Source organism: Taudactylus pleione, unplaced genomic scaffold (assembly GCF_031769625.1).
Source record: "Taudactylus pleione unplaced genomic scaffold, aTauple2 ptg000095l, whole genome shotgun sequence".
NCBI classification, from domain to species: Eukaryota; Metazoa; Chordata; class Amphibia; order Anura; family Myobatrachidae; genus Taudactylus; species Taudactylus pleione.
The window spans coordinates 17,221,905-17,249,192 of NW_028284497.1; the positions used below are offsets into that span (position 1 = coordinate 17,221,905).

Consider the following 27,288-nt stretch of genomic DNA (forward strand, 5'->3'; position numbering starts at 1 on the left):
TTACTGCATTAGATTGCATACCTTTTTATTTTTCAGTATGTTTTGTAAGTTAAGAAGTTGATGTTGCATGTCAATGGTGTAAGCTATGTTGGGAACACACAGCTGGTCTTAGGAGAAGGAACAGAGCCAATCACTGTGGCTTAAATCCTGCATGTGCAGTGTGACCGCTCCCTGGCAAAGCAGGGCTAGTTACATCCCATCAATCTAGGAAAAACATTGTCATTAGGAAATAAAAACTTATGTAAAGGTATATCCTCTTCTCTTTGGCAGCAGCTCTAATTTGTGGTCTCTACTAGGAAAACCCCTGTTGGAGGAAGCACCTCCACACAAGGTCAACAACACGATGAGCTTTCTCATGTTACATTTGCTGGCCCACTTTCTGTTTTGCAAAGTATAAGAGAACATCCTTTGCGTCTGTTTTGTATCTCGTCTCCAGGACAAGCTTGGCCATAGGCATAATAAGGCCAATAGACTCACCTCTGGTCACGATGTTTGCAATGGTCACAAGCTAAGGATAGCTTATCAGAAATACGTAGTGCACTTAGCTGCAGGGAAGCTTTGAGACCTACTGGGAGGAATTTGTTTAGCCTTGATGCAGTCATTATTTGCAAGCTAAGTTTTCGCACACTTTGCGTGCGAATTTCGCTTATCGCATTTATGAGAGCACCTGTTTTTCGGGCAATTCAATTCCAAACGTTGCACAGCGGCATTCGCACGAAAATTCTTCCTGGTCTTACCTGTAATAAATATAATGTGAAAATGGGAAAAATCCACCGGTACCCCCCCAAAAAAGGCAGTCATGTAGGAAAACAATATAGAAGTGTATTAGTGGCACTAATAAAAGTATTTGGTGTTCCTAACTTATGTAAAATTATTGTTTTATGCATATCTCAAAAACAGTCAAATAATGATGGAAAGCAAACTTTTTTTTTTTTTTACAAAATGTCTTTTTTAGATTGGGGGTGCATAAAAATGCCTATAAGTATTTATTTATTTGTGTAATTTAAAGATGTTTAAAAAAAAAAACCTTCAAAATAGGGATTTTCCACAATTTTTCACATGCTGAGGAGTAGGGATGAACATCGGAAGCCGATGGTTAGTGACCATGTTGTGATGTTTCTGATTTGATGGAAGTACTTTCTACTGGTAATTTGATGTTTGCCAGCCATGGGATGCAGCTTTCCATGCCCATCCAATGGTTGGCTGTGGAGGGGAAGCAGCAGGAGAATAGATGCTGGGTGCATGCAGAGTTGGGTGAGGCTCCATCCCTTTCCTAAAAGTTCCACCGCCTTTTCTGGCTGCAGTATAACCATCACGATGGTTATACTATAGAATATTTGCGATGCGGTGGCTAGTTGCCATCGCAAGGCATGATTTGTTGTTGGAAGCACGGCAACCATTCGATGACGGGCCTCCGATGTCCATCCCTACTGTGGTGAAAACTTAGTTGCGAAAACTGCATGTCTTAAATTCACACCAATGAAAACTGCGTCTAAAAGGATAGCACGATAAGTATAAATTTGCACGATACGCTGTTTTTCGTGAAAAGCAGTCTATCGCGCCTCATTGAATCCCCCCCTCCCTTTGAACTCACTTCTATCTCTGTTAAAGTGACAGCAAAGTACAAGGTTTTGTATACATTTATAACTAGTTGTGTTTTTCAACACCTACATGTACAAGCCCTTACACTAGCAATGTAGTAAAAAAAGGAAAAGGATGTTATGTTTAGGCGTTGGCTCTGAAATGAAAAGTAACATAAATGGAAAATTATAAAGCTATTCATGCACAACAGCTTCTTTCAGTAAGTTTCTTCTAAGCATCTGCATAACCACACACCAGCATCGGTCAGTCCCCAGTATATAAGTGCACATATACAAGTGTGCAGATTGTTCTGCTTTGGGCAGCTGCCTAATGCCACAAGCTATGGTGAGCAGGGCACTGCAATACTTTAGTCATAAAACTTTACTCCCAGCCGGCCCCAGCTAATTTGGTGCCGTAGGTAAAATTTTGGCTGGTGCCCCCTACCAGATCATCCCACCAGCAGATATATATATATCGGCAAGGAGGAGAGGTAGCACTCCAAGGGTCTTATAAACAGGTAACAAAACTGCTCGGGCAAAGCATTGTCATTTCAAATTTCAGATTCATTAATCATTTTCATTCATGAGTGCCGGATCCCTGCAGCGCTATATAATGTATATATTATATATATTCAATAATATTGTGATGTGAATACTCTATCTGTTTGCGTATGTATCTATAGATATATCTATATATCTATAGATATATAGATATATCTGTGTGTGTGTGTATCGATATAATTATACACACAGCCCTAGGCTCTTAGTGAGACTCAGCAGCACGATGCTAGCACCCTTCTCTACCCAGTGCAGTGACCAGTGAGTGGGTGCCCGCCCCAGCCCCACCACCCCCCTCTCTCCTCCTGTGACTGTCTCTCTCCCAGCCTGAGCTAGCTAATTTACCTGAGACACTCAACGCCCTAAGGCCTTCTTTTTTGATGCTGCTGCAGATGCCTGGCCGCTGGTCCGATGGGTTAATATGTTGGCGGAGCCCAAAGGCCCATGGGAGGAGTGTCTTCCTTGTCTTCTCCTGTAGCCAGGACGGACCTGGCTATCACCGTGACCCCACAGTCACCTGACTGGATTACCGCTGCTCTGCCCAATCGGAGCTGAGCTTCGATCGCGGGGGTGTGGGGGAAGCTGCAGAGCCGAGTGCCCCTAGTCATTCCAGTCTCCCTAGGCATTTTCTTAGAATGCCTATGCCTAGGGCCGGCTCTGTACCTTACTGCCTCTTTGAAAGTGTCTAAGCATGAAAGATATTAAGGGACAAATGTGATATCATTTGGGATTAGGAACGTGCCAAGATCTTGGTGATGTAACCACAAGATTTAAAGTAGCATTTTTTTTAAAGGAAAACTCAACTTGGTAAATTTCACAGCTAAATTGACGAAATCTCTGCACTTTCCAAATGACATTTTGATTAGACCTGGGCAGAGGTAAGCTCCAGAGGATGTCAGCAGGGATTGTTCTCTTAGACGTAAATGGTTCGATTTCTATTTTTTGCACATTGACAGCACTGCCCATCACTATTAAAGATGCTTGTGGGCTGAATAATAAATCTCCAGTTTATACAAAGAAGGCATTGGAGGAGCCTCTGTCTCTCTCTGAGGTCGTCTATTCATCTTGTGGAGCTTGTGGTAAACCTCTGCAGTCACCCACGTCTATACCTTTCTTTCTGTGCTGTTGTGTCCTAACTTCATAGCATTGGCCATTCATGGAAGTTATTAAGGTAAATTGTGACTCAAATCAGATTAAGTGCCCCAGGAGCAGAGACTGGGATCATATCTGCTCTGTAGGAGATCAGATATCATCTATAATGGTATAGTGTGTGTATGTATAGTTGTACCATATTTTATTATTAAGAGTAGCACCAATGTTACTGTTCCCTTATGCACTGAAAGACTTGAAGGTAGACTGAACTTTTTAGTGGATAGGACTAAACATATGAGATTAATGCACAGTAGTGAGCACATATCCAATGACTTGTTTGGGAGATGAATGTGATGGCAAAATTATAGAAATGGTTTGAAGGCACGATTGCCTACTTATTAGTTCATTCACAGCCCCTTCAGGTTACAGGGTACTGCTAAAAGGAGGTACACAGTGGCGGATCTTGCTTAGGTGCTGCGAGGCTGCAGCCCCCCAGTAAAATCAGCCACTTCAGTGAGCCACTGTGACTGGAGGTGGCTTCCCATTGGAAGCTCCACCTGCCAGTCACGCTGAAGACAGGCAGCAACAGGGAGGTGTCTCCTCCCCCTGGGGCTGCCAGTCCGGGCTGCGATCAGCAGAGAGCGACTTCCAGTGGAAGCTGCTGCTCTGCCTTTCAGGCAGCCCTACAGGGCTTCTCGGGGCTGCAACCAATGAAGCTGGTGTTAAGCATGCGCGACGCCACCGCCGCTCATGCACATGCGCTGATTCCGACACATGCCAGATTCATTGAGCAGGCTGCAGCCCCCCTCAGGTAAGAGGGCAGGAGCCGCTGCTGGTACTAAATAAACTGGAATGTGTGATAAATTAGAAATCTAACAGTGTAATAAAAAGAGTGGAATGACCCACAATCATTGGTGTCATGGGGAAATACTACAGACATTATTTTTGAACAATGTTCTAAAATTGCCTCCAGACCTAATTTTGATGCCATCAATTGGCCAGTAAGATTGTGTGCATTTTTTTGGTATCACCCTTATATGAGTATTATGATATATACAATAATCCATTTTACATAGCAATCACTTAATGTATTTATAACTGTAGTATTGTGATCACTATAATGTATTTGCTGTACTTTCAACATGTCAAACCATAGACTGGACAATAATGCATCATGGGTACAAGCAGAAAAGTCAATTTAAATCAAGAATCGCTATAAAATAGTCTTGAACATAAAAATAGATTGATAAAAGAATATATTTTTAAAAGCTAGTTGTAAAACTATAATATATTGTCTTAGTGATCATTTCTTATCTTCCATAAAACTGTTATAGGGTTCAGCTGATTAATATGCCAGGACGTGTATTTATATCTAAGCCCAGTGGTATGAAGTGTTGCTGTAACAATGTGATGTGACCTAAGCTTATTAGTATGGACGTTTCCAGCCCTAGTGGGCCTCAACATTTTGTATTACGTACAGCATATTATATTTGCATATACTGTGTTTATTCATGTATGAAAGCAATGCAATTCTTTGTCAGGAAAAAAAATTGCTTTGTATCTTGGGCTTTCAAAGCATTTGAAATAATTGAATGAATAGAAAAATTTTATGCAGATAATCACTTGACCCATCTATTTAATCCTAATAATACTGGATCCTATTTCAGCCTTAGGTTTTGTTTTTTTCTGTCCAAAATTCTTTGTACCTTGATAAAACCGTTGATTATCTTTTTTTCAGACTCCATGCAAACCGTGAAATCCTTGTGCTGAGCATACACTATATAATTATCTGACCGATCTGCCAATATCGGTCCAGTGTATGTGGGTGACCAATCTGACAATATAAATCGGTCGGGCATGCCGGATTGGCCAGCATGCCCATTCGATCCGATAATTTCAAAGTGAAAGCCGGCCACATCAGGCAGTGTACGCCTAGCCACGGCCGATAGACAGACATTTCCCTTATTCCTTCACGGGGAAATGTCTCCTCCCCTGGGGAGGAGTGCAAATATATATATATTGGCACATATACTGTGAGTTCTCACAATGGGGTCTATTCATGTCCAACATGAAGTGGCTACTAAAAGATTTCACTATATATCACAACACATTGATGCGATATATAGTGAAGTTTAGTAGCCATTCATGTACACTAACCTCTCCGGCGTTTTCGGGTGCTGTCCGGCCCATCCACGATCGCTGTACGCAGTGAGAAGACACCTATCGGGAGCCCGATATGTCTGCTTCTCGCTGCGCATGCGCCGGCGTCCGAGAGCAGCAGGTCAGGTCAGATCTGCTGCAATGGACGCTGGGAAAAGGGGGCGGAGCCAGTGACAGGTGCTGGGCAGATAGCAGAGAAGTATGCAACTTCCCTGCTCTGTTCGGCTTGCGGTACAGACTACGCTATCCTCAGATGGCGAATCTGTACCGCAGGAGAGGAAGGGAAAGCTGAGCTCTCCGTTCCTTTGTGATTCGCACTCGCCATACAATAGCATGGTGATGCAATGCAGGCATGGAGCGGGGATGCAGCTGGAGAAGTATTACACTTCTCCACGGTAAACTTGCTCCATGAATAGCACAGGGCAGAGAAGAGCCCTGATTTCAGCTAAACAGGGCTCTTCTCTGCTTTATGAATAGACCCCAATGTATGGCCACGATATCAGGCTGTCAGATAAAATACCTGACAGCCATTTTATCTGAACGTGTATGCCCAGCATTAGTCAGTTGACACCTCCTGGACAGAATATAGAGAGACGACTCCTTCCACGTCTTGTCTCTTTTCTGTCTATTATGCTGAGCAAGTCGGAGGTCAGAGCATAGAGGGGTGTTTTTTATTATTACTTTTTTCTACTTCAGGGTCCATAGAAGGTCCACAGGAAACCTTGGGGTATAGGTGATGGCGAAGACATCCGGGCATCACGCAGTTAAATTTTTCTCCCAGGATGCAACGGGGCCTCCCTATATACCCCGCCCCCAGGCCGGAGGCTGCTCAGTTTTCATTTGGTGCCCGACCGGAGTCTGGTCACTGTATCGCAATGGGGCTGTTGCTAACAGCCCCTGAAAATGTGAAGTTTTTTATAAGTGTGGTCAGCGCACACAGTCCAGTGGAAGTTCGCACTGCCACATCATCACCACGCTGGTGCTGAAACGCCGGTACTGATCCGTGCCTCTCGGTGGGCCTCAGGGGTCTTGGCTAGCAGGGACCCCGGAGGATCCCTAGACTGTGGCTGGACGCTACGGGGTGCAGGTAAACGACACGCGCCATGGTGGTGCGTGCCGAGGCACAGTCTTTTTTTCTTCCAGGGTTGGGGGACACCCAGGGGATGACAACAAGTGTGGCCAGGCACTGAGTCCTGCGTTCACACTAAGCCACCTGGGACTGGGGACTGGAGTTTTGCGGAATACTCCAGCGTCCCAGGGGTTAAACGCTGGCCAGGGGAGGTAGACTTCCCTGTTTAACAGCCAGCTCCACCCCGCTGCTCAGCGCTCCTTTCCACTGCAGTCTGGCTTGAACTGTGACAGCTTCTGGCTCCACCTCCCCATGAGTTCTTAAACGGTCAATCTTCTGGCTGTGTGTCACTGATCTCGACAGGTGGTGCAGAGTACGGGTCCCCCTACATACCTCTCCTCTGGTTGGTGGTCAGTGTATGTAACACTCTTGTCCTACTAGACACTAAGGCCCTGATTCAGAGCCGGACGCTCTGACAGAGCGCTCGCTCTGAATCAGGACCGTCCCTCTTACTTTTTGGAGCGGCCTCCTGGCCGCTCGCATAGCTGTGGGTGACCACCCACAGCTATAGCGAGCGGCCAAAATGATGGCCGTGATGGTCAAGACCATCGTGACCATCGGGCTTGCGACGAGACCCTTGCAGTAGGGTCTCGCTGCCGCAAGCCCTGGAGTGCTTTTGGCCGCATCCGTCATGCGCATGCGCACTTGGGCAACATCGACCCGCTTGCGAGCACTCAGCGCTTGCGAGCGGGTCTGAATCAGGCTTTAAGTCTCTGTAGTTGACTTAAGGAGGTGCCATTAAGTGCAGGTATTGTCGTTTTCTGCATTTGTTTGCGACTGTATGCTAGTGCTGTCTGTCTACTTTGCTAAAAACTGTATTTCTATTTTTGCTATCCCTGTACCTATTCTGCTATTCTGAGCCTCTAATGCTACTAGGGAGCGGCTGAATCTTGTGGGAAATCTCTGAGATTATGCTACCTATATAAATGAGGCAGCTTTTTCTATTGGCCTACTAAATGCCAGGGTTTCTTCGGCGGCCATTGCTGCTCGCCGCTCTCTGTGGTTCCATTCTTGGAGAGCTGATGCGGAATCCAAGAAGAGGTTGGAATGTTTACCTTATGACGGTAAAGTCTTGTTTGGCCCTGATTTGGATAAGAACGTGAATACATTAGCAGCAGCTAAGTCGGCTTGTCTGCCTTCAGCTCCTGCTTCTTCAGGGGCTCGGACTGCGTCCTTTCGGACCTATCTGGCCCCAGGTAAGGCTAGAACTCAGGCCCTGATTCAGAGCCAGACGCTCTGACAGAGCGCTCGCTCTGAATCAGGGCCAGTCTTTTTTTTTTTTTGTAGAATGGCCTCCTGGCCGCTCGCGTAGCTGTGGGTGACCACCCACAGCTATAGCGAGCGGCCAGGAAGATGGTCGCTATGGTCTTGACCATCGCGACCATCAGGCTTGCGACGAGACCCTTGTGGTAGGGTCTCGTTGCCGCAAGCCCCAGAGAGATTTCGGCTCCGTCGTGCGCATGCGCTCTGGGCCACCATCGACCCGGTTGCGAGCGCTCAGCGCTTGCGACCAGGTCTGAATCAGGCCCTCAGTCCTTTCCCAGGCCATCCCCCGCCAAGAAATCTGCCAGGCCTAAAAAGCAGCCTTGGAGTACCACATGTCCGGCTGCCTAATCTGATGACAAGCTTGACGGGACAGGCTTCCTCCTGGGGGACCCCATGGTGGTAGGCTGACTTCTTCAGTTCGCCCAGCACTGGTGGACTACCATGAATTCCTGGGTGAGGGAAGTGGTCTCTCTGGGGTACGCCCTCTCCTTCCGAAGAAGGCCTCCCCATCAATTCTTTTGCACAGGGCTTCCGAAAAATGGGGACAAGGCTTTGACTATTCAACAGGTGGTAAAATCCATGCTGCAGGCAGGAGTCATTGTACCGGTCCCGATGTCCCAAAGAGGAACAGGGTATTATTACAGCCTTTTTCTAGTCCAGAAGCCAAACTGTCCTTACCGTCCTATTCTCAATCTCAGGTCCCTGAACAAATTTCTCAGGGTACCCAGGTTCGGGATGAAAACCCTACGCTCAGTTATACTGGCTATGGAACCTGGGGATTTATGGTATCTCTGGATATCCAGGACGCATACCTGCATATTCCAATTACTTCAACTCACCAACGTTTTCTCAGGTTTACTGTGTCACAACAGCATTTCCAGTTTCAGGCTCTACCGTTTGGCCTTGCAACTGCACCACGGATATTTACAAAGGTCATGGCAGTAATGGCAGCCTACCTGCGGTTGCAGGGAATCTGCCTGTTACCATATCTGGACGACCTCTTACTGCTAGCAGGGTCGCCAGAGGTCCTTCACCACCAATTGCAGCTAACGATATTTGTGCTCCAGGTACCTGGGTGGCTGGTCAACTGGAAGAAGTCCTCACTGATTCCATCTCAAAGGATGCTTCATCTGGGAGCTCTGTTGGATTCACAACAGCAAAGGAATTTTCTGACAGCCGAAAAGATCTCCACTTTGCAGATGTGAGTACGCAGATTCCTAAACAGTCGACGAGTGTCAGTCCACTCAGCGATGCAGTTGCTGAGATCTATGGTGTCAGTGTTCGACATGGTAGAGTATGCCCAGTTTCATTCCCGGCCTCTGCAGAAAGCGATCCCCTCCAAGTGGGATGGATTACCCCATCATATACGGACTCCATTGATGATGCTCTGTCTGGGGTGCGCTTTTTGTTGACTTGGTGGCTACAGACGGCCCACCTCAACAAGGGGTGTCCTTTTTGGATCTCGGACTGGGTCCTTCTGGCGACTGATGCCAGTCTTCGGTGTTGGGGTGCAGTGACGGGTCCACACTCTTTTCAGGGAAGGTGGACCGCAGAGGAATCTGCGCTTCCGATCAATATATTGGAACTGCGGGCAGTTTTCAAGGTCCTGCAGCAAGCCACGTTGTTGCTTCATGGAAAACCCGTGCAAGTACAGTCAGACAATGCCACGACAGTGACTTATCTAAACCGTCAAGGAGAAACTCTAAGTCAGGCGGCAATGACAGAGGTGTCACGCATTCGGTCATGGGTTGAAGGCCATCTACCAGCCATATCGGCGGTGTTCATTCCGGGAGTGCTGAATTGGGAAGCAGACTTCATTGGACGTCACAACATGCATCCCGGGGAATGGTCTCTCCACCAAGAAGTGTTTCAGCTCTTAGTGGACAGGTGGGGCCTTTCAGACGTGGACCTCATGGCCTCTTGGCTAAATCACAAGCTGCCACAGTATGGGTCCAGCACAAGAGACGCCGAAGCTCTCTTGGTGGACGCTCTGTCAGTCAGGTGGCCCTTCCAGTTTGTGTATCTGTTTCTTCCAATCTCATTTCTGCCTCGTGTTCTTCAAAAATTCAAACAAGAGGGAGGCATGGTCCTGCTGGTGGCCCCAGCGTCCATGGTACTCAGATCTTTGGAGTCTCTCCATCGACACTCCGTGGCTGTTGCCTCAATGTCCGGACCTTTTGTCACAGGGTCCTTGCCTTTACCCAGATCTGGGTCGTCTGTCTTTGACGTCGTGGCTCTTGAGACATCCCTCCTAAGGTCCAAGGGTTTTTCTGGCTCTGGTTAACACCATGCTCAGAGCAAGAAAACTTGCCTCTGCTAGGATTTTACCACAGGGTGTGGCATACCTATTTTGAATGGTGTCATCCAAAAAGTTATAACCCCCAGGTGATCAGGATATCCAGAGTGTGGCTTTCATGCAGGCGGGTTTGGACCTTGGTCTCCGCCTTGCTACACTGAAGGTCCATATCTCAGCCCTTTCAGTGTGGTTTCAGCGAAGGATTGCTCCTCTTCCTGACATCTGCACTTTCTTGCAGGGGGTCCTGCGTATCCAGCCTCCATTTGTCCCTCCTGTAGTGCCTTGGGATTTGGCTGTTATCTTTAGGGCTCTTCAGAACCCTGCCTTTGAAAAACTGGGCTCAGTGGACCTCAAATGGTTTACTGCCAAGACTGTGGGCCTGATTCAGACCCGCTCGCATAGCGCTGGCAAGTGTGTCGATGGTCGGCCAGTGCGCACGCGAGCCCCGGAGCGAGTGAGAACTTCACTTGCTCCGGGGCTCGCTACAAAACGGGGCGGCTGTTGATGTTGATCGACAGCTCGCCCCGTTTTGTAGGCGGGGAGGGGGGTGGCTGGACAAATGAAGGCGTTCCCGAAGGAACGCTTGTCGTTTGTGGACGGCCCTACTGACATCATTCGTGCTGTCAGTAGTGAACTTCCTGCTCTATTAGAGTAGGAAGTTCACTCGGGCTTGCGGGAACCGAGACCCTACCACATGGGTCTCGTCGCAAGCCCGATGGTCGCGATAATCGCGACCATCGCAAGGCCGCTCGCAAAAGCTGTGGGTGTTCATCCACAGCTATGCGAGCGGTGTGGAGGCGGATTTTTTTTTTTTTTTTTTTTTTAAATCCCCCCGATTCAGTGCGAGCGCTCGCAAATAGCGAGCTCCTCTGAATCAGGCCCTGTGTGTCTTCTGGCCATTGCTTCTGCCAGAAGAGTTTCTGATTTGGGGGCTCTCTCCTGTCGTTCCCAATTTCTAGTTTTTCACAGGGACAGGGCAGTGCTTCGAACTCTCCCTGGGTTCCTTTCTAAAGTGGTCTCTAGTTCTCAAATTAATGAAGAAATTATTGTGCCGGCCTTTAACTCCCCAGACCTCTCGGTCGGTGAGGCCTTTTTGGATGTGGTACGTGCCCTCAGCATTTATGTGGCTCGTACAAGTTCTCTCCGGAAATTAGACTCCTTGTTTGTTCTTTATTGTTTCCACAAGATGGGATGGCCAGTAAACAAAGCCAGTAAACAAACTTTGGCTAGATGGCTTCACATGACTATCTCTGAGGCTTACATTCAGGAGGGCCTGCCTGTGCCGCCCTTGGTCACTGCTCATTCTACTCGGTCTGTGGGTCATTCGTGGGCAGCTATCAGTGGTGCCTCGGCTGTGCAGCTTTGTAAGGCGGCCACATGGTCTTCTGTCCAGACCTTTTTGAGGTATTATACTTTTGATACCTTTGCCACTCAGGATGCCTCCATCGGGCGGCGGATTCTCCTTTCTGCACAGGAGCGTCCCCACCCTTGAGAATCCCCAAGATTTCCTGTGGACCTTCTATGGACCCATAGAAAAGTAGAGATATGGTAAGAACTTACCTTTGTTAGCTCTTTTTCTACGAGGTCCACAGGGTGCCTACCCTGACACGCCTGTGCTTCAGATGGGTTTCGCTCTGGTCACCGGTTTTCCGTCTCCTGTGTGAGAATGTGATTCTTGAGTGTTCCTGACTGTCTTCTCTCTTTTATCCTCCTCCGGCCTTTGGCTTGCTACGTAACTGAGGAGCCTTCGGCCCGGGTCGGGGTATAAAGGGAGGCCCCATTGCGTCCTGGGAGAAAAACTGAATTGCGTGGTGCCCGGATGTCTTTGCCATCACCTATACCCCAAGGTTTCCTGTGGACCTTCTATGGACCGTGAAGTAGAAAAAGAGATAACAAAGGTAAGTTCTTACCATATCTCTACTTTTTAAATCCGATTTAGTTCAGAGGATTCGGATAGTTCCATGTCACTTCTAGTCAGAGTACTCACTAGGACAAGGAATGGTTCCTGGAAACCAGGCTTTGTAGACACGGCAAGCAGATCTCGTCATGTAAAAAAACCTGTGCCTATGACAAGTCAGTCCTAAAGATCCATTAGCACATGAGATGGAGCAGCTGGACATGCTTTAGACCTGCTGCATCGTTGAGTACAACTACAGCCTGCAGTATGAAGCTGAACCGGTTTTGATAAGCCTAAGGACACAGTTCTAGATAAACCCTCATATATGGCTCTGTCAATCTTTTGGTCTCTTTTTGTTTTTTTACTAAAATAATGTGAAAAGGGGTGTTTTCACATTATTTTAGTTTAACTGAAATGTATTAAAGAGCAATTGTAGTGAAAATCTACTCCAAGCCATTTAATTCTCATTTATTTTGCAAGCAGATCGCATTTCCCATACTTGTAATGGGAAATGTGATCTGCCTGAAATTTACTAAGGGGGAATTATGAAAAAAACAGGTGAGAGCCCTGCTATAACATCGCCATTTGACAATGACGTTAAGCAGGGTTCCCCTGCTCCGCTCTGACAGGCAGAGCAAAGCCGGGAACCGGCCCCCTGTGATCATAGATTATGGGAGTAGCGCTAGTCGGCGCATGCGTGGAGGCACTGTCACTGTATTTGTTGTGAAAAATACAGTGAACAGTGTGCAATGAGGATCGCAGGGACAGCTTTCTCGCAAGCTCTGTCCCTGCTTGAGAATGTTGATACATTCTCGTGATTAATTCCTAAATTCGCAATGCAAATTTAGGTGAAATTCTCAAACTACAATCTGCATTTAAAATGCAGATTGTAGTAAATAGGGGCCTAAGTGTGTGTTCTTTTTTTCTTTTCTTTTTTTTCCCTCCATTTTTATCATTATTTTCAGGATGATTAAATATTTTGCATCCATGGTGGATCTGCAGACAAGGGGTTAAACTGACAAGATCACAGATATAGATATGAATAATAAATAAGTTTCCTCCAGAGGGATTTGTTGATTGTAAAGACTCATCTGATAGTGAGTAATGGGAAATTAAAGAAGAACCCAGTACATTTAAGCCCTGCGTTAATTAGACAACACAGTGGATATACAGGATACAACTTTCACATTCAACTCGCAACCTTAATTTTGTGGGGAAACCATTATCAATGGGCAGTGGTTCCCAAACTGGGTAACGTGGCACCCTAGGGTGCCGCAAAGCACTTGCAGGGGTGTCACAAGTTGGTGGTCCAGTGCCAAATAAAATGGTTTTTGGTCAATTTGATAGACAAAACCAGTGCTGGCGGCTACAAATCATAAAATATGTGGAAAAACAGAAGTGCAGCCCTGTCCACCATCATATAACTGGACCTAAGGATGATAGGCACTGTAAGCACAATTTACAGACTTAATTTAATCCTTTTTTCAGAGTTTCTCAAAAAGAAACTTTTGTCCTTGGAGTGCCTTGAAAAAAATCCTGACACTCTAGAGTGGCGTGCTTCAGAAAAGATTGGGAACCACTGACATAAAGTGATTAAAGATCTGGATAAAAAAATAGAATCTGTTGAATAAATATGAAACTATTTCCATTTCAGGAGATTGAGAACATGGCATTCTTTAGTAGCTTGTTTATCACAAAAAACTGCTATAACATTAGTGTGTGGACGCCCACTTAAAGATCTAATGGACAAAACTAGGAAGTAATGTCATAAAAAATACATATTTCTGTGGGTATGAATTAAATCTAGTGTAAATATTGCTTCAGCCGAAAAGAATTTGGATAAACAATCTGTATACTTTATACTCAAGACAAAGTAAGTAGAATCAACTTATTAAATAATTGGGTCTTTAAGGAAAGGTTTGTCAAACCTCAATGGATACTATTACGTTTGCTCCTAAAGTTATAGTATCCACAGTGTTGATTAGTAGGACCCTTTGGCTTATCGTCTTTGGAGACCGTACCTGTGTAATTCATGTAGAGGTCGTGTTCAGCCCTTTTCTGGAAAAGGGAGAGGACAACTAAGAATTCCACAATGACTATGGACTACCATCGCCTCCAACAATCCTGAAGGTTGGCAAGATTTCTAGGCATAAGGAGGCTTGGATGCATTCTAATTAGGACCTTTGTGTGCAGTATATTGCCAGATATAAATAAGAAATGGAATTCGAGATGAACAGAAATGTAATAAACTCTACAATCTTAGGTGATAGCCTGATGCAACCACATAGAAACACTTTTAGAGAAACCAGGGATTTCTATAGTCCCTACATTTCAGAGAACTGGATTTTATTCTGAACTATTTCTGGTAGAGGAACAGGCCAATTTCAGACTGTTATAGATGTGTCCTCCTACACAGAGCCTCAATACACCATAGGGCACGACAGGCCTGCTCTGAAAGGTCTTTTTCTTTAAGTATTTGCATCTTTATTTACATCACAGATGCGGCAAAACACCACTGAAAATGTACTACAGATGCCGGGCAGTGTCTTTAACTGCACGGGAATTAGTATTAAACACTTACAAAGTCTCACTCTGTGTAAGAAAAAAACTCTGCTTCTGGGTCGTGGCACTTCGTATACAGATTCAGACTTGTTTGCACCCAGATGTACATGTGTGACATATCAAATTGATCAGTGTAATCTAGAAGAGTAGTTTTGTCGCTTCTAGTTTTATCTGTGCACATTAATAAGACGTGCATTTTGAGCATTAAAAATGCTCAGTGCAGCTTAGTCGTCTGGGACATGGCATGTGGAGAGGGGCTCATTGTCGCGACTGAAGCCACAGTCTATGAGGACACATCTGTACATCTCTAGAGACTCAAGGAATTTTGCTCTAGCCTTATCTGGATGATATTGTAGTAATCAGAAAACATTGCCCAGAGCTAGACACTCATAGTGAATTCTCATTTTCCAAGAGCATGGATGGGTCACAAATTCCATCAAAAGTGACCTATTGCCTTTTCAACAAGTGCAATTTCTGGGAAGACACCGTTTGAGCCAAAGGGACATATTTACTAAAGTGCAGGTTTATAGAAGTGGAGGTGTTGCCCATAGCAACCAATCAGATTCTAGCTATTATCCATAGATTGTGAACTAGGAGCAGGGTCCTCCTCCCTACTGTCTCACAGCCCTCTTCACTAGCACTTAATGACAGCCTTCACCTTTCCAGCTGTATTGTTTACTGAGAATTATGATGCTAATTGTTGTGCTCTGTTTATGTTCTGGTTACTGTATTGTAATGTTCTGTGTACCCTGTACTGTCCTACTGTTGACATATATATGTACGGCACTGCAGACCACTTGTGGCACCCTATAAATAAAATGTAATAATCTTCTAGAAGGTGCTAGATAAATAAGTAGAATTTGATTGGTTGCCATGGGCAACACATCCACTTCTATAAACCCCCACTTTAGCAATTACACACAAAGCATCAGAGACACATGAGAGAATTAAATTAATCAATGGCTCTCCTACCAGATCCAGTCTCCACAGAATGTCCCAAGCCTGTTTTCTCTATCGTATGCATTCTCTCATGTACAGGTTAGCATATGAGAGACCTGCAGCTAGAAGCACTCAGGCAAAGAAATTGTACTCTAGAAACTCTAGGTCAAGTTTTAAGACTGACACAGAAAACCAGAAAGACTGGTGGCAAGAACACACATTAGGAGAAAGGAGAACTGGAATGTGTATTGGGCTTGGGGTGCTCATCTGCACAACATGGCAATACAGGTTGTAGGAAGTCAAAAAGAAAGACTGCGTGCAAACAACTTTGAGGCTAGAACAGTGTGGAACAGTTCTCATCTTAATTAGTGCATCTTTTATTTATAAGGTGGCACCAGGGTTCCATAGCGCTGTACAATGGGGCTAGAATAAGTTACAATTTCATAACATTATGTAATTCTTGTGTACAAAGGCATAGTTATATAGTGAAGACAGAGTGGAAAGAAACCTCGCAAGAACATATAGTCTGGGGTGGATAGGATGGATGCACTAGGGAGAAGAGGGGATAAGGGAGGCAGAGACTGGAGAGTTCAGGCACATATGGTGGCTGGATGATAGTGTAGTGGAGCATGAGATGGCATTTCATGGGTTAGGAGCAGCCCAGGAGAAATCCTGAAGGTGAGCATGGAAAGTGGTGAAGCAGTGGTCTTTGGCAAACCAAAGAGGATGGAAGGGAGTATATGAGGAAATGTCAGTATATGTAAGGAGTAGTTGAGGGCCTTGTAGGGGAAAGTTTGAACTAGATATGGACTTTATCACTGAACCAATGAGGTGGTGGGCAGCATAGGTAGAACAGAGAGAAAAATTATGCAGGCAGCAGAATCAAGAATAGATTAAAAGGGGGCAAGGGAGGTGGGAATTAAGAAGGCCAGAGAAGAGTGATCTAGTCTAGACATAAGTGGTATGCAAGAAATTTGGTAGCTTTTAGGGTGAAAAATGGCCTTATTCTGGAAGCAGGAGGTGGAAGCAGCAGGTTTTGAAGAGCGACAAGATGTGATTGGAGAAGGAAAAGGAAGAGTTCAAGATGAAATCGAGACTTTAGACTTTGGAAACAGTAGAGTGTGAGAAGAAACCATGGTTGGGAAATAGATGATGACTTCAGTTTTGGAAATATTGAGTTTCAGGAAGCGATGGGGCATTCAAGAGTATATGGCAGACACGGGAGAGGGACAGAAGGGGAGAGATCAACATAGAATTGATAAACTCACTGAGGGAATAGGGGTAGAAGAGAAGGGGGCCAAGGACAGAGACCTGACAGACCCTGAAGGGAAGGGTAAGTGAAGTGGAGTTGAGTATAGAGACAGAAGGAGCAATTTGACAAGTAAGACGTGAGCCAGTAGAGAGCCGAATCGTGGATCACGAAAAAGTGGACAGTTTTTAGGAGTAGGGAGTGGTAAGTGGTATTGAATTCTGCTGTGATATCAAGAAGTACAATAATAGAGAAATGGCCTTTGGATTTTGGCCTTAAGGAGGTCATCAGTGAGGACAGTTTTTTGATTGAGAGAAATCATTGAAAGCCAGAAAGGAGTGACTCTAAAAGGAGGAGAGGCAGCTTGTATACTAACCCCTCAAGACACTTGATGTTTTGGGATGGAGAGATATGGGGCAGTAATTAGAGAGACAGGAGGGGTCAATGGAGGATTTCTTGAGAATTGTGGAAAGATCAGGGCATGTTTAATCTTTTCAAATAGTTGGAGGTTAGCATCCTTCATAACCAAACAAGCAGGCACCAAAACCAAGTGAATAATGATACAAGTATAAACACTCATATAATGGGCATTGCACAAAATAAGATACCACACAACACTTCATGTATCAAGGAAAAACAACAGGATGGCAGATTACCCCTAATAGTATTAGCTCCAGCCAGTAGAATGGGAGTTGCACATGGAGGTGATTCAATTAATGTTTCCGAAATGTGAAATTCCCCAGATAGAACTGATGGCAATGAGCTAAAATGCCAAACTGGAAATATTCTATTTCTATCACGGAATAGATGCCCTTAATAGACCTTTTGAGATTCTAACTGAGCTATATGTTTAACCATTTTCTCTAATTGCAATAACCCTAAAGATACAAAGGGAAGTAGCAGAAGTGATAGCAGTGGTCTAGCAGGTCATTGTTGCTGTACAAAATGGATTCTACGGATACCTCAGGTAAAGTCATTGAAGTATTACTGCAAGCAAGGAAGAGTAATTCTTCAAAAATATACTACAATGTTTTGAAAATCTATTTTGATGCAAATCTGAGTTGATAAAGGCACTAGATTCTAGTATGCTTCAAATACTGGATTTTCTTAAAGAACATTTACAGAATGGTCTTCCACTTATTATATTCAATGTATAGGTATCCATAGTGAATGTTTTATTGGAAACAAGATTATTAGACATACTGCAGACTGTTCAGAGGTGAGCGCACTGATGGTGATGGCGGCCATTTTCACAGGTGGATGTATAGGGGCAGTGTGATGGCACAGATGTGGCAACTGTGTACAGATGTGTCCACATACATCTTACCTTCGTGCGCTACATGTTGTATTAAACATAACGTTTGAGCACCGTGCGAGTCTGTAACGCCAAGTGTTCATTTCATGCAACTTTTTACCTTCAAATGCGTCTTATTTGCAAAGTGATAAATAGAATGCACAAGCAGCTTCTGATTAAAATGTGTGTCATGCCTATATTCTGTGTGCAACGGCTGTGTCACCGTAACGTAGCATTTTGAATGCAGATACCCCGCAGTTGCACACAGAATATGGCCAGTTAGATACGATAACCCTTTTCTCCCATAATCCCGCCGTCACGTGGTACAATTTTCATGAGAACTTTTCTCCCTATCCTTTTACATGTATTTTGAGAAAACTTCGTAATTTTTCTCCGATTTTCGTTTTCTCGAGAAAAGAAATCTCCATAGTAAAACACTGGCTTTTCACATAAGCTACCCAAGTACAAGCGAGCGAGAATTTTTCAGGGATACGTGCTGGTTTTATCAGCGATTTCTTTTCACCACCTCTGTGCAGGTGATAAGTTATGCAAAACCGCTAAAAGATGTCGGGACTTGGTGTAGAACCACTGGGACATCCTACTTCATGACTAATTATGCAAAAATAATTATTTAATTATTTTAATTTGATAAATAATGACGTCATTATTGGGATGAAAAAGTGCAAAGTGCAGGAAAATGGGTTAATTGATGTGGGCCAGGTAAATGGGGGTGCTGTATGATTGGGACAGGTGTGTTTAAGATTGCAGATGGGTGTTAGGTGTGTTTTTAAGTTTTTTTTAAAAGTGGCTTAACATGACCTAAATATATACTTGTATCCATTTTTATGCACCCCCAATTTAAATAGAACATTAATTTTGCAAGAAAACACATTCAGTATATATACTAAAGTGCAATCAACGTTTTCAGGGAAAATTCTGCAATGGTGGGAACTCTGTAGACAAGCAGTGGAAAACTCTGGTCAAAATGGTGCAAGGACTACGTCCCAGTAACCCTTAAATAGTGCAAAAAGTTCCCAATGACAAGATTGGTGTGTATTCGGGAGATCTTAACAGAAGCTTGCTTGCAATTAGATACCACGAAAACTATGAAGATGAAAGTAGTCGTTTTCTCGCAATAGCCACGAAAACAAAGTTATTTGGAGAATAGTGGAAATATCACATCTAAGTGGATACCCCCCTTAGTGTGTGTTTGTCGCTCTCTGACCCTGTGCAAGTCTCTCAATTCAATAATACTTTAACTTGAAATCTTTACCACATATCCAATAAGTATTTATTTCCCTACAACCCTGAAGCAGTGATTTCATCCTTTCTGTTTTTCCTTCTGTATATGACAGGTGGTCACTGAACCATCTAGCTGACAGTTGGATCCAACTCTTCAGTGACAGCTTGGCCGCAGCTGCTTACAGAACCGTGGCCAGAAAACTCTTTCCCAGTGGAACTTTTACTAAAGCACACAACTAGGAATGGAAGTGTTAATCTTTGCATTTTAAGTAATTTTCTCCTAAAAGTGTACATGCTACAATGATAGGCATTGTTCAGCCAGGGTATTATATTTTGGGCAAGTATCTATGAACCTAGCTAATTTCCTTTTGATCTGCAGCACATTTGTACTTCCTTTGTTTCCTTCATCACAGTATGTGTACATACTGGGCCTGATTCAGACCCGTTTGCTATCTGCGTACGCTCGCTAGATGCGTATGCAAATTTATCAAAGTGACGCACGGGAAGTTATCGCTCGCCAAGGCATAAGCATGCCCACCATGTCTTAGCGAGCGGCCACTTTGTGTATGCGTACGCCCAATCGCACAGGCAGAGCCGCCCACCAGCAACACGTCATTTCCAGGAAGTGTATTAAAACATTGGTACATCGAGCACCATCGGATGTGAATGCAGTGCTTGTGGTAGCCTTACCCTACCGCAAGCATTGCGAGGAAATCAGTGTAAAAAAAGGCAAGTGACGTGTACTATGACGCTGTAATTATGCACGCCTCTAAAACGGCGTTAAAACACTCAGGCCTGCGTTCGCATCTCAAACCCCCCGTTATTGTCCTGCCCCTGTTACCACTCACAAACGGCCTCTCCTGTCACTCATTACCCTGGGCTGCCTTTGCTGGGTGAGCGAGATGGTTGCGATCGCAGTGTGTAGTTTGCGCACGCGCAGAAAGAAGCGTGCGCATTCGCGTACACATCGGGCCGCCTGCGAACGCACAGCGCGAGCGAGCGGCTCTGAATCAGGCCCACTGTTATCCACCTTCATTCTAGTTCATATTGTTCTATGATACCAAAGTGTTCTAGGCCTGTGCAGCTATTCATGGGACCTACCTTACCATACTACAGAATGTCTGTATTGTTTGCACAGATGATTATAAATATCTGATCACAACGCGGAACATGACAAGAGCAAAGTGTGTAATTTTATTGGTTTTTTTTTTCATTTACTTCCAGAAAAGGCGGCGGCGGATTGACAGAACCATGATTGGAGAGCCAACAAACTTTGTTCACACTGCACATGTAGGGTCCGGAGATGTATTTAGCGGAATGAATTCAGTAAGTACTACACAAAAAGTAAAACGCTATTTTTATTTCTGGCTATGTACAGGAGTGTTTCACCATAGCAGACAATGGGACATTAGTTTCATAGGGGTAAATTAACTAAAGTGAGAGTTTTTAGAAGTGAAGATGCTGCCCATAGCAACCATACAGATTCTAGCTATTATGTTCTAGGTGCTAGATAAATGTTAAGTAGTATCTGATTGGCTGCTATGGGCAACATCTCCACTTCTAAAAACTCTCACTTTAGTAAATATACCCCTTAGTATCTATATGAGCCTCCATCTCTCATCTGCTCGCCTATCAAAATCTAAACAGCGGAGAGACCGATGCAACAACTCTCATGTACAAATCATTATTTACGCCAATCCATTTGTAATGTTGAATAACAAATTCATCTTTAAAATGTTTTAAACTTGAAAGTTGATTTTATAAAGAGACTTTTTATTTTGCTAAATCTCCCAAAGGTATTTAGATTTAATTATAAGCTTTGTCAGAAAATGTTTGGTGTTTTTCTTAACAAATATTTTTGTATTTATTTTTCATTAAGAAACCATACCGCATAGTCATGTCTACCGGAATATAATGTCGACATTGAGTGTGTCAAAGGGCGCAATGTTGATAGTCCATGTTAGGGTTCAAATAATGCTATGTTGACATAACGCACATGTCGACATTCAGACCATGTCGAGATTCTGGTATCGACAGTCTGAATGTTGAAATTTTTGTCCCTCCTTCCCAGGAGATATAAAGACGAAGTAGGAAAGTATACGGGCTGGGCTCGATTTAAAGACTTCTGCATCAGCAGAGTTGAGTAATTGTGTCATGAAGCGCACACACCTGCATAAAAGACATTGGCTGGGGCATAATGATGCAGTCACACCCCTAATACTGCTTGCTTCGGGGGCTGTGTTTCACTATTTAGTTTGTCATGTCCCCTCCTGCTCTGGAGTCCGGGGTGTCTCCCATAGTTCAGTTCTGAAACGTTGTGCGAGTGCAGACAGCTATATACCTATTTAGGGCTGCAATCCACCTGGTTTTATCTACAGACTCTGCACATCTGCATTTACCAGTAAACAACTCACTTTGATCATTCTTGTCCAAATTAGAGAATGGAAGCAAATGTGGATTTTGTTGCTATGTGTTACTACACTTGGAGGAGAGCTGTTTTTTTCTGCTGTAGGACTTCTGCTCATCTTACTGGAAATCTTGCAGGTTGCAGTGTAATTTATCTTGGTATACAATATTTTCCCTGTAGGCCACAAGGAAGATAGGTGAATGTATTTATTTTCAGCAGTTAAGGTGCCCATCCACTAGAAGACAGGCAAAAGACTGCACATGACGACATTGTAATCGTGCAGTCGTCTGTCAGTCTGTGATGTGCCTACAGTAAACGAGCAGTCGTTCAGTGTAGGCACAATCAATCATCTGCAAACATGCTGAACCTGATGTTATCGTCATGTTGACCAACATGTTTGCACGATGATAGATGTCTAAAAGACCAATTTTTTAAACAATCTGCAAACGATTATCGAACTATATCGATATCTTTATCGTTCAGTCGCTCATTTTAACCGTCTAGTGGATAAGCACCTTTAGAATCAATGATTTAGAAACACAGATAAAAGATAGTCTGGTGAGACAATACAAGTGCTGTGCTGTGTAACCAGTAGTACAGACTGCAGAAATACCATCTATAGTAGTACAAGTGACATACAGCTGCCTGCTGCAGTGACTAGAATCTCACAGGTATTCTAATGTTAATTAACTAGTTTTCATATCCACTTTGTAGTCGTTAACGAAAAGTCAATTAGTCAAAAATCTATTATTGTTATTTCAAGAGAAAAGAACATTTAAAAAGTTCTGAACTTGTTATATTGAAGTTCTACAAGTACATGTATAAAAAAGGGACTTACCATCAGCTTTATAATTCCTGCCTGAAATGCTTCTTTTTAGAGCACTAGATTACTATTGTGACCTTATTCTTGATGATATTGCAGGTGAGTTCCATCCAAAACCAAATGCAGTCAAAGGGTGGCTACGGTGGCAACATGTCAGCAAATGTCCAGATGCAGCTCGTAGATACAAAGGCTGGATAACCTTAGTATTACATGGTCAGTAAGTGTAACCCAGTGTATTCTTGTCATGTAATGTAGACCTATTCCCTGATTTGTATATGGGAAGAGGCAGTCTTTTGTACGTCCTTTTATAGCGTTACATTCTGACAGGTTTACAGAGATAAATCTTTCATTCTTTATTACTGTACAGTGGATGAGACCTTCCATTGCATGACTGTTTATACCGAGGCCTAACAATATAATATAATAAATCTAGAAATCTTTAATTTAACTGAATACTTTCACATGGGATGCCAGCGCTCGGAAACTCGGTGGTCAGAATCCCGATGCCGGCATCCCGACAGGGTTAGGATCCTGACACCTGTCTGTAAGTATCCTAACCCTACCCCTAATCCTACCCTTCCCTCCCCACACCCTAAACCTAACCTCTCCCCATGTGCCTAACCCTCCCCTTTCCTTAATACCTACCCTAACTCACTCTTTAGTGCCTAACCGTAACCCTCCCAATAACCCCACTACTTGCTGGTGCTGGGATTCTGACTGGTGTCGGGATTCCGGCATCCTGACAGTCGGGATTTCAACTACCTCCCCTTTCCCATCAACTGGGTGATGCCATATAGACCAAAAGTATATCTCAATGCTTCCTTCAATACCGAATACTTGAAAGCAAAACACATGATAGCAAATCTACAATAGAATGATAAATGCAGGTGACCATTAACAAGACATCGCTGAAACATTTGTCCTAACACCTTGGGGGAGATGTACTAAGCCTTGGAGAGGGATAAAGTACTAACCAATCAGGTCCTAAATGTCACTTTTTGCACACTGTGTTTTTAAAAATGGCAGTCTTTCTCCACTTTATCTCACTCCAAGGCTTAGTACATCTTCCCCCTTGTGAGTAGATGACCCTCATATGGGACAGAAGTTCTCCTTCTTTTCTCTTATGCTTCTGGCTTACATACGTTTTTATGCCTAGAAGACAATATATTGGGTACCCCACTTGTAAATAATCTATCCTATTTTTGGACCATAAAACACTATTATGAGCCCTATATTGACTATATGCAAGATGTTATAACTGTAGTTGGCCACATATATTGAGAAGAGTAGTAGGCACTAAGACACAGGAAAAGATACCAGGACAAGGATGGAGTGTGCACAGTGTGTGTCTGGGGGCATTTTTTACTCGTGTTTTATTCCTTTATTTCTGCTAATGATTGCCGCCTCATCTCCTTCCATAATAAAAGACGACAAATATACTACCAGACCTTACTTGACCATTATGAACGGTGGGCCCATTGTGGTGGCCGGTATAGAAGAGCTGAGGATATAGCTATAGACTACTTGCAATTTAAACATGCTTGGAATAGGCATAAGAAAATCCTTACAAAAGAACTAAGGATCATATAGGGTTTAGGTTACTAAAAGGTTAAAAAGGGCAGGCTGGATGGTCTTGTGCAGTCATATGCTGTCCACTCTGACAGGGAAACACGAGGAGAGTGACCTTGCCAAACTCCTCTTAACTTGGAGATAAGACATGTAAAATAAGTAATGTTATGTTGTTACTTTAGCACATTACTCTTGACATTTTGCTGTTGTATTCATCTAGCAGTTTATCTCCATTACTAATACATTCTCTTCCAAATTCCTAGGGTCTCCTGGATGGATCATAATTTCTATTCTATTTTTGTCTTTACCACCCTCATTTGGTGACTGTTTTTTGTGTTCTTCATCATGTGCAAGATGGTGCATTGTCCTCCCATGGGATGGAAAAGATGAGCTGTGCCGATGATCTTATCTTCATTATAGGCAGAGCCGTGTCTCTTCAGTGGTGTAGGCTTTAGTCTATGCCAATATGAGAATTTAAAACCAAACCAATTTGGAATAATCTTACTTTGCAGGCCCTCATGTTTTCATCCTTGCTTCTTTTTTGTTCTTTTGTTTAGTTAATTGCTATATATGCGGGCCTCTGCTCTTGGTTTTTTTAGAAGGCCTGGGACTTTGAAGCACAACTGCTAATTTGGACTTTGTTTAGTAGATGACTTGCATGCTATGTAATGTTGCTTTGTACAGTGGCCCTGACCTGGGCCAGGAAATTCAAAATTGTCTGTTGCTGAAGACTGAGGATACTCGTATCTGCCAAAATGTCCTCCTGAAGCAACGGGAGTAAAGAGGCTTAAATCACTTTAGGTCTTCTCCAAATTGATCTCAATAAGGATTATATAGTAATAATAATGATACAAATAATAATAAAAGCTTCCATGCATAAGGAATTCTGTTGTAAATGTTCAATATATTTATTTGCAAGATCTGACCTCGAGATTGTAAACCAGTGTAGTAACCTTATACAGTGTTGTATTGGTGCTTTTGTCTGTTAAGAAAAAAAAAAAATAGAAACACCATTCCTGCTTTCTTACCCACTTACCGGCCTATACTTAGGTGACTAGTAGTGCATGTCAGACTGCCTGCAGTAATCCCATAACATTTAATAACAACATACAGGCAGTGTTCCCTCTAATGCTGTACAGCTACCAGCATGCTCTGTCATCCAACTTGTGGCTCCTTTAGCAGCCCCCTGATCTAAGCCGTGCACTCTGGAAATGACTTCATTTAATTATCATTTATTTATAATGCATTAGCCATGAAACTGATTTGTATACAGATGTGAGGATTTTACCCTCCGATATGTCAGTTTATTTTTCACAAAATGACGCACAGCGCATATTAAGAAAAACAGCAATATATGAAAAACAAAATTGTGTTAACAATAAACTGTACAAGTCATAATTCATGAAAAAACTAATATAACCTTGAGTTTGTGATTAGCATTTTTCAAGTTGAAAGAAGATATGGGCTAAGAATTATTATTGTGTAAAGTATATGCCACCCTCATCTTAAGTAACAGAATCATAGCGGTCTCATTTCTGTAACCCTTATAACTCACATGGTGCATGCTCCTGCTGGAGACCATAACAGTCCCTACTCCAGCGCCCGAGGTCATGGACAAGTTTAAACTAGGGATGTGCAGGCTCGGATAGGACAAAAGTCCAGGAATGATGATGTTCGTCCATGTAAGATGACGTTTAGCCTCTTTCTGAGTTCTGTTTTTTTGGAGGGAAAAATCCAAACTCAACGTGCAAACTCGAACCTATCCGAGCCTGCACATCCCTAGTTTAAATGTATACGCAGCTTATAGCTGTGTGTCAGTAACACGGATTTATATGAATGCAGTTTATCAGCGGCAGCTATACCATCTGCATTATTAACCTACTCACTTAAATGGCTCCAAGTAGAAGCCTTTATTGATGTCCGCTCGGATAAGTTGCTCTGAAACTGTGGGATCAAACACACAGGACCCCCATGATTCTGCCACTGCTGGTGGAGGGGAGGGGATAATAGTTTCCGAAAAGCTGGAGTTATTTAATAGAATACAGTCTTTAGGGTCAGATTGCTTACAGGCCATGAGATTGTAGAACTGCTGCTATCTGGATAAAAATAAACGTTCCAGGGCAAAAAAGTGAAATGTAAAAACTGTCTTTTAACATACAGAGTGACTTTTAAGAGCATCTGTAGAATAAGTCTTTTTGCTCAGGTTCCAAAACGTGTATGTCTTTCACACATTGTAAAAATAATTATTTTAATATTGCACTGTTTATGGATGTACATGTTGTTTGGTCCCATATACAAGTCATGTAAGATGTGGTACAAACGACGCCTGACTCAGTTAAGTCAGGTCCGTTTCAGTTCCACGTCAGAGTATTGAACAAATGGGATGTTAAATAGAAGTCTGAATGCCTATGTTAATGTCCAGAACCATTAAGCCAAACTGTACCTTGTACAACAATAATTATACCTTGTAACAACCATTCCCTATCCATATAGTGTCAAACAGATAGCTCATCAGAGTGGAGAAGAACAGAGAATTATTGCAATACTAAACATCTGACACCCACTAGATCAAAGTTCCTTATGAATATGCCGTGGTGGGATAAATACTTGTTGCCTGGGGCCTACAACTTGACAAGCGGTAGTCCTCAGCTAACAGTAATAGTTAAACTGTTGCAATACATTAAGAATTGTGTAATTTAACAACTGTTCTATAAAGGGTAAAAAGAGAATGATCAGACTGTGCCAGGGGTATTTGCCATGCTTTTTATCACCCTACTACCAATCTGTCTGAAAAGCAGGTTTATCAAAAAAAGAAAAAATTTTTCACATTCTGTGATTGAGAATAAAAAAAAATAATCAACATATTTTTATAACAAAGCATACTTTTTGTACATTGTGTTCATTCTTGAATAAAGTCAGTTCAGTGTTGGCTTGTAGATATTACAGAGAAGTATTGACATTGATTCAATAAATGTTTTCTTTCATCTCTGCGTTGGATATTTTATTTGATTTTCTGAACGTTCTCAAATAAAGTTGGTAACTGAAAATATTCCTGCAATAAGGAGTGTATTTTGTTGTGAGAAATGTTTAATATTTACTTAATACAGTGGATTTGTGATTCAACAAAGTTCTTGGGTACAATTGTGTACACTGCCAACAGTTTATTTTTTTTTCCGTGCTTTCACCCACCTGCACCCCATAGGTGCAGGTGGGTGAATCTGACTT

The 27,288-nt window shown here is 43.3% G+C and overlaps 1 protein-coding gene across 2 annotated transcripts in view; it reads left to right on the forward strand.

Annotated features, from left to right (window-relative positions):
• Positions 1 to 27,047, forward strand: part of CDC42SE2 (CDC42 small effector 2) — a 151,429-nt gene extending 124,382 nt beyond the window's left edge. For both annotated transcript variants that reach the window (XM_088470038.1, XM_088470036.1), the window contains exons 3-5: positions 20,489 to 20,590; positions 22,594 to 22,707; positions 24,327 to 27,047. In XM_088470038.1, the coding sequence (XP_088326164.1) occupies positions 20,489 to 20,590; positions 22,594 to 22,692 (201 nt within the window). In that variant the 3' untranslated portion in view covers positions 22,693 to 22,707; positions 24,327 to 27,047. The remainder of the gene's footprint in view (positions 1 to 20,488; positions 20,591 to 22,593; positions 22,708 to 24,326) is intronic.
• Positions 27,048 to 27,288: the final 241 nt, after the last annotated feature.